Raw genomic sequence first — 8,096 nt, 5'->3', positions numbered from 1 at the left:
CCCACGAAGACACTTAAAATTTATTTTAATTGAAAAGCAGTCAAAGCTGATTCTTAAAACTTTACCAGCCATCAATTATAAGACTTTAATGATTATTGATGACTTTATAGGGGGAAAAGGTCCTTGAAAGCAGTTAATATAAAAATGACCTACTCCCTTTAATGATTGAGCCAAAGTAGAGCTGACAGCTGACACAACAAATTAACAGTAAACTAATCACCAACAAGTTTTGGGACTGATTAAGCATGCTTTGTGTGTCACTGTGTTAAAAATGTGTTTTGGCTTCCCAAAACTAAACATTATGGTTGGGAAGGTTGCTTATGATGGGTATTTTACACAATTTCCTGACCATTTATAATTAAATATTTTTAGGGGAAGCTGCTGTTGCTTTCCCTATCTTTATTTATTGTTCTGGGATTTTATCAGCTTCAGAAGTAAAGTCTGAAACTTTGCCACGAGTACGGTTCTAAAAATCAAACAGCCCACTTGCCGTGCGAGCTGCATAATTGTCCCCTTTAATGTCCAGTTTCTCATCCGGTGTCCACCTGTAAATTTGAAGCACTGGCTCTAGAAGAGATAACTGGTGCGTGACACGCACATGCAAGAATGTGAGAGGAAAATGCTTCCTTATGTGTCCTTTGTAAACACATCTTTAAAGAGTCAGCTGCACCAAGCTGGGCAGGCAAAGAGGGCAAAAGTGGGGTTTTTTTGTTTGTTTTGCAAGGAGTTCCCTCTAGTGGAGAAGCAAAATCCTGCTCTAGCTTGTAATCTACAGTCCATAAATGTATTCATAAAGGTCCAAAAGACATACTTTACAACTTATTTCTTTAATGTACCAGAGTACAATCTGTCATACAGATTTAATACAGAATACATCAATCCCTTGCTTGAGTTCTCCATTTAATATTAAATGTCTGCCTCAGTTTGTCATTAGCAGTCTTTTTCTCACTTGTGCTGAATGTAAAAACCACCATCACATAAAATAGAACAATCTGACACAACTCCTTACCATTGAAAAATAAATAAATCACCGTAAAACAAACTAAAATATTCCAGGAATGGCATCTGTGTGTCTGTGGTAAGATGCTTGCCTTCATAACTCTGAATAAAGTCAAAAAATTAAAAAAAAAAAAAAAAAAAGGCCAACCAAGTGTTGCTGGCCAACCCAAGCATGACAAAAAAGGCAAATATAGATTAACATAAGTGAAAGCTTTACTGTATGTACATATAATTAATTATGTTCCATGTGTGACATATTTTTGATAGATTCAACATCTCAGATTCTCTATCAAGATACATGCAGTTTATACTGTATGTAAACAAAATAGAAAAGCACATCTCATCCTCACAACAACTCTCAGCTGTCTGTATTTTACCACAGCTAGGTGAAACAGATGCACACGACAAGCCTGACAATGGCAAAAGGCAGATGTGTACATGGCTCCTGAAAGAAGGAAAATGGTGACGTGTTTTGTCGTTCGCTTCTCCGACAGTCCATAAAGTTGGGTGCACTTTCTACCGTTTGATGTGTGGTACTCTGCACCGCCATTTCTTCTTTTTAACTTCAGCAAGGAATTCACAAAAGGCCTAGAGGATAAAGAGGTGAGGACTTCCTCTCACTGATATTGTCTGTAGTCTCCAAAGGGAGAGGTGGGCATGGGAGCAGGGGCAGGTTCCTCTGCAAACTGAGGTCCTAAGGAGGAAAAAATAAAACTCAGAGTGAGATCGGTGCCAAAAGTCTAAAAGAGCAAACTGATGAATCAAAAAGACTTCCCAAAGGTCCTCACTGACATATGACGACTGAGTGTTTTTTTCCAATTATTTAAAAACAGTCACAAATTAAAATAGTCAGTTTCTTCAGAAAGCTGACTCAATCTTCAAATATTCGCATTTTGCCATAACTGTAGTATCATCACTGATAAACACTGTTTCAGAATAAATTTTATAATTTGATAATTTTTGTCCCACAATTCAAACACAAGCAGTAAAATTTAGAAAATTTGCAGAAGAATCAGATGAGATTTATCACACATATTAGACCTGATGTTTATAATCCATGCTACTGTGTGGTGACTGAATACTGTTTTCGGCAAAGCATGTGAGCAAGCTGGGGGTTGACTAACACTCCTAAAGTACAGTCAACAAAGATAAACATATCAGGTGCTGGGCAACAAGAGGTGAAGTCGCAGTACATTCAGTGTTTTTTTTCTTTGCCGCAGTCATGTCATCTTTCATCTAAGTATTCTTTCACGCCTGATGGCTTCTGGTGGTTAGGTAGACTTTTATGTACAGTAATTTATCACAATGGGTGCTCGTTACATAAAACACTCTTCAGTCTCTTTCACTGAATTTATAAAAAGATCACCAAAGTATTACTCACCAGTTGGAAGCTGTGAAGAGGCAAACCTAGTAAGCAGGATTCCAGCGCCCTCTATCAATGCCAGCAGGATACCCCCCATGGCGGCAGAGCCAAACATGGCTACCGGTCCATCTATGGACAAACCAAGGGCATTAATTGACTAAAATCACATAAAACATTCATTTCTGCACTTAAAAGGTATATTCAACAAGACTGAGATGGTACTGTTTGTTAGAAAATGTTCCCACCATCAATTTTTGTATCAGTTTTATTCCACTATTTTTGGATACAACTTATTATAATCCATTTCAATGAAAGGTATATAGCACAAGTGTTTTCAAACTACTTTCGGCTGCTCACCATTGTCGGGCAAATATGTAAACCACTTCTGTCTATTCAATCTTTTGTTAAATTTGTTCAGAATTATATGAGGACCCCACAGTCCCTGTACAAATAAGCTTCAAGTTTTTCTGCTCCAGTAAAGTAAGCAAAATGACCAGAAAGTGATGCAAAAACGAATCTATAAATAGAAGTAGACAAAAATGAAAACATGCAGACCAGTTACAAGAATCAACAACTCCATTTCCTCATACTGATTGCAGGAAAGTCTGAAAACTGGGTTTACTGGACCAGCTGTTGCAGGTTTTGTTTCTTTTTTAAGAAACTCCCACAAGAAGCCACTGAAGAAAAAAGCCTGAAAATCTCACACTCAGGAGGGGTTGTAATAAATGTGGACATGCATGTGAAAGCACATTTGCTGTTTGTATGAGGTATGCAAGTTTTCTGTTGACTACTCACTTCTTGCAGCAAGAATAGCTCCTGTCATGGCCCCACTTGTTATTGAGTTCCATGGATCCTCCTTCCCTCGCACTTTTACTAAACCACAGTCAATCATGGAGAAGAGGCCTCCCCATACTGCGAAGCTACCTGCAACACGCCAAAGATTTGCATCAGCTGAAGAAGTTATCATTGAAGATACGCTTGTCACTTTGTCAAGCAATCACCCGCGTCACATATTTACATAAGTGACTTCTACCACTAACACACTTCAACAGCAAATAAAGTATTAATAATTCTGCACACAGATTATGCCTTCAGGCTCCAATAGCAGCTTATTTAATTAAACGATAATTACTTTAATATACAAAGTTGAAATATTTCCCAAGATTAATTTGTCACCATCGGAACTGCAGACGATGTACAACATGCTGCTGACTACAGCCCATGTTCTTTACAAAGGAAGAGAAATGACCTTTGAAACAGTTCAGCAATTGTTCTTACCCCCGAGCTGTGGGGCTCTGGTCTTGATAGCAGTTAAGCTACCCCTCATTCTGTGGCTCATCCCCTACAAAAAAGAGAGACAAAAAACATGCATCAGTGGAAATTCACTGTCAGGTCAGGATTTCTGAGACCAAAGATTCAGAATTTTCAGATTATGACTAATAACATAAGTTGAAAAAATTGTGGGTCTTTGAAATTCAGGTTGGATTAAAAAGAAAATTTCCTGTTTACAGGAACAGAAACACTGCTTTATCATCGAGTGTCTTTGAGTGTGACACTGACCTAGGGCTGCCACAAACGATTATTTTGATAGTCAACTAGTCACTGATTATTTTTGCGATTAGTCGACTAATCAGATCATCATCCATTGGAGGTAAAACTACAGCTTATTGCACCAGCAGCATCTGCTCTTATATAACTATCATTAGCTTACAGCTTTAACTGTTTAAGGTATGTGCTAACTAAAAATAAAGACAAGATGATAGTTTATTAAATTTTAATGAAATTTGCAGATTGTTTCGGTGAAGTTTAATAAACTCCTTGCTATCTAAAATATAACAGGACACCAGAGTAAATTCTCGAGCATCTCACACTTCTGATGATCAGCTGTCTGCTTGACATTTATTCAGCTGTGTAAAAACTATAACTTTAATCTCAGCCAAACCGATTTACTCAGGAACAAATAAAATACTAAAAAAAGCCAAACAATTACATTTTTAAGTTATCTAAGTGACTCATATATCATGTTTAACCTGAGTAGCGAAAGACGGCGGTGGGTTTGAAAAAGATTTGCCGGGAGTCCGGTGTTCTCACGGCTCTAGTTAGCCTAGCCCCCGGCTCGCTATCGAGCTAGTGGGTAACAGACCTCACCGAAAACGTCGGAGCGCTTTTGAAAATATGCGGTGTCTTGATAAACTGAGCAGATATTTGAGGTTTACACAGCTACATTCTCGCCTGAAAATATGTTAAATGTTTATTTTGTGACCCAGAAAGAATAATAAGAGCAATATTAAAACTAACTAGCTGCCACCATTGTTGGAAACTGCGCTGGGCTGCGCTATGAATTCTGGGACGCTGCTTCTTCTTCTTCGGGGTTTAACGGCAGCTGGTATCCTTGTACATGCAGTGCTGCCATCTTCTGTTTCAGTCCGTTATTACACTCTTAAATCCTGCTACTTATTCCTGCGTTTTTCAGGATCTTACAAAGCTTCAAACGACGCGTCGACTATTAAATCAGTCGTCGACGATTTTGATAGTCGACGTAATCGTGACTAGTCGACTAATCGTGGCAGCCCTACACTGACCCCAAGGACAGTACCTTGAATGTCAGCTTTGACTGAGGCCAGAAAACAGTCCTTGAACTTACCGAGGGTGCATTTCTGAAGCCTTTCACTGCCTGAAATATTCCTCCTCCAATAGCTCCCATGGTGAAAGCTCCCCCACAGTCATCCACAATCCTCCAGGGGCTAAAAGCAGAACACAGACATTTTAGTTTGTTTAAGTTAATAATGTCATGACATTTGAGATCTCTCATTGCATGTTCATAACAATCTCTTAATGTTCCCTGTAAGTCTAAATTAATCCAAAGGTAAAGGAAGAAGAACTAGTTTATTACTGGTAATATGACAATAAGATATAGGTCATCTGAAAACTCTAAAATCTAACTATACACACACACAGACTTGGCCTTTGAGAAGGAGACCGGTGTAACAGTGAAGCTGTGAAGAGTAGTCAGAGGAGTTTAAATATATCCAAAAGCAACCGACAGTGCACGAGAGAAGTGAAGAAGAGATTCAGCAGGGTGGTGGTGATGGAGACTAGTGTCAGCGCTGATTTATGACAGAAGCAAGAGTGAAAGGGAAGGTTTACAAAAGAATAGTAATGAGACCTGCTGAGATGTATGATGAGCAGACAATGGCACTAACAAAAAGACAGGAGGCTGAGCTGAAGATGTTAAGATTTCCACTGGCAGTGAACTAAGAGAGAATGGACGGGATTAGAAAGCTCAGTTTAAACAGAAACTAAGTTTGAGAGGCAAGGCTGAGATGGTCTGAACGTGTGCTGCGGACAGTTAGTGTGTATATATTTGACAAAAAAAAGATGCTGAATATGGACCTGCCAGACATGAGCAGAAGCAGAAGCCCTCAGAGAGGGGCAATGTAGTGGAGGAGGACATGCAGAGGGTTGGTGTGACAGAAAACGATGCTAGGGATAGGGTGAAATGGAGGCAGACGAAGAAAAACACACGTACGCGTGAACGCACACAAACTCACAGGGTCACTCTCTCTGTGTCCTATGTTAATAACCACCTCTGAACCAGCGTAAAACATGAAGTATTACAGCATTACAACATTTTGTTTGTTTGAGCAGTAAGGATTATACTTCACATGACCGCATCTCAAATTTAAACAAACAGACTGCACGTTTACTTCTCACATACGACTTTATTAGAAAGGGTTTACATGGTTAGATGGTTGCATACAATGTAATATGACTTCTGGTCAAAATCAGGAAAATGTAACCGTTTTAAATAATGTATGTAAAACTGGATCTTCTATTTACTCATAGCCATTCGTTTACGTAAACAGATGCACTACATCTTAAATCACGAAACGAACATTTTGCAGTGATATTGAAGGACAGTAACCTTGTGTCTCGTGTTTCTGACCATTAGTATGCGATCTTAAATTGTTATTAAAAGCTGGCCAAAATACTTAAAAACACAAGTGGGAGAAAAACAGCGAACCAGGCCAACCTTTTTGAACTTTTAAGAAGTTTATTTAGTTCACGGTTCTTATAAATTAAACCTAAACCAAAATAAGCATACACGAGGACAGCCACCGAGAAAAAATGTATGTATTTGTAAAAACATTTATTTTAAATCCTCAGTGACGCTGTTAAAAGTTCATAAACTATTTGAACAGGACATGTCTCAAGCTAGCTGAAGCCATCAGGCTGCAGTCTAGATAGCGCACAAGTAGCTAATCCAGCTAGCTTACTTGTGCGCCAAAGCAAAATAATACTAAAATAACTACTCCAACTTTTCCCGAATGGCTACCAGTATGCGGTTACAATAGATGTTATATGCCTTTTTTAAGCACCGGTTTGTGGGGTCAGTAAATTTAAAGCAATGACATGTGGCAATAAAACCGACAAGGTCACAACGTGACTTAGCCGTCCCGACGCAGTGCTCGCTCAAACTACCTTCACTTGTGTATGCGAAGTTAGCATTTCTGCTAACGGCAGCTAGCCGGCCGGTTTCGAGGTGTTTCGGTCGTGTCACGTGATATAAAATAAAAACATTAAACACAACTAACATGGCATGTATTCAAAACGCAGCCCACTGCAGTACACGCTGAAACGGTGTGGGAAACGGATTAATTTTAATTTTAGGACTCACCACGGCTCTCTGGCATACTCCTCCATTTTGTTCTTTGCTGTTCCGCCTGACGTAACGATTATCGAACACCTGACGTAACGACACTATAGAGACAACGTCATTTATTAAAGGAACAGAGCATGCAGGGACGAAGGATGAGCTTCAGGCTGCTGTCCTGAGAGTTTATTACAGCCTATTTCTTAAACCTATCCACAGAAATACAAAAAAAGATCTTGTAATGAATAGTGTAAAGTAAAAAAGTAGAACTGTTCAAGCACTATAGACTTGTATTATACTTGAGTGTTTGCTGATTCACATAACATGAAGCAAATTAAAGGACAGCCAGACAGGTATAAGAGAGTTTTGACATTTCTATCAACAGAAGCAATGTCACACTGATCACATAAAGTCTTATTTACAGTGACAAAGGTTAAGAAGCAGGTAGAAAAACAAAAGAACACCCCGTAATAAACTTTTTTTTTCACATTTCTGCAACACAAATAGAACTCTTCATAGCAAAATAATCACACTCTGCTGTGCTCCTAGTGTTTTCTTAGTAATAGCAATGCAATGTACTTAGAGGCCTTCTGATGGCACTGAAAACCAGTAATCTCAACATTTCATTCCTTCCCCTCTTTTTCTTCCTTCTGAGACTATTGGTCAGAGTAGCAGCTACAGCTAAAAGACAGAAGGCTGGCTCACTGCCCATTATTAGGAACAAGAAAGGAATGACTTACAGAGCAAGCCCTCATTGAGAAATGACCAAATATAGGCATTTTGTGGATGCAGAGACTGAGGCAAGGCTGCAGAGAGATAAACTGGCCTGCTGCTGCTGCTCTCTTTTTTCTCTGGATGATGGCTACCTTTCCAGCTGGTGGGTGGACACTAGACAGCTCCCAATGTTTCCACGTAGCTTTAAACACATTATGTAAAGAGCAACAGATAGAAGAAAAGTTCTTCATGGTCCACTGCAGAAGCACAGATATGCATGCTACGAAAACATTCACTAGTTGATATAATGTTTTGTGTCTGGTAAAGGTTCTGCCGTGCGGTTTTTAAAATTAATCCATCAAGAAA

At 39.1% G+C, this 8,096-nt stretch overlaps 1 protein-coding gene across 1 annotated transcript; it reads right to left on the bottom strand.

Annotated features, from left to right (window-relative positions):
- Positions 1-808: 808 nt before the first annotated feature.
- On the bottom strand, positions 809-7,141 carry timm17a (translocase of inner mitochondrial membrane 17 homolog A (yeast)). The gene is made up of 6 exons (XM_082534786.1): positions 7,041-7,141; positions 5,007-5,106; positions 3,641-3,704; positions 3,158-3,286; positions 2,381-2,491; positions 809-1,693 (listed from the first exon to the last, which is right to left on the bottom strand). The coding sequence occupies exons 1-6, from the start codon at positions 7,064-7,066 to the stop codon at positions 1,617-1,619; spliced, it is 507 nt and encodes a 168-aa protein (XP_082390912.1). The 5' UTR covers positions 7,067-7,141; the 3' UTR covers positions 809-1,616.
- Positions 7,142-8,096: the final 955 nt, after the last annotated feature.

Source organism: Aulonocara stuartgranti (genome assembly GCF_965226115.1).
Source record: "Aulonocara stuartgranti genome assembly, chromosome: 5".
Lineage (NCBI taxonomy): Eukaryota > Metazoa > Chordata > Actinopteri > Cichliformes > Cichlidae > Aulonocara > Aulonocara stuartgranti.
Note: the sequence above shows the minus strand (reverse complement) of the source record. Positions and strands in the feature narration are given on the sequence as shown.

Bases quoted from the DNA above. Each gene is read 5' to 3' on its own strand.
- timm17a (XM_082534786.1), bottom strand. From the start codon at position 7,066: ATGGAGGAGTATGCCAGAGAGCCGTG. The intron at 5,107-7,040 runs GTGAGTCCTAAA...TTCTGCTTTTAG, and splicing joins GAGTATGCCAGAGAGCCGTG to CCCCTGGAGGATTGTGGATG. The intron at 3,705-5,006 runs GTAAGTTCAAGG...TCTTTTTTGTAG, and splicing joins GCTTCAGAAATGCACCCTCG to GGGATGAGCCACAGAATGAG.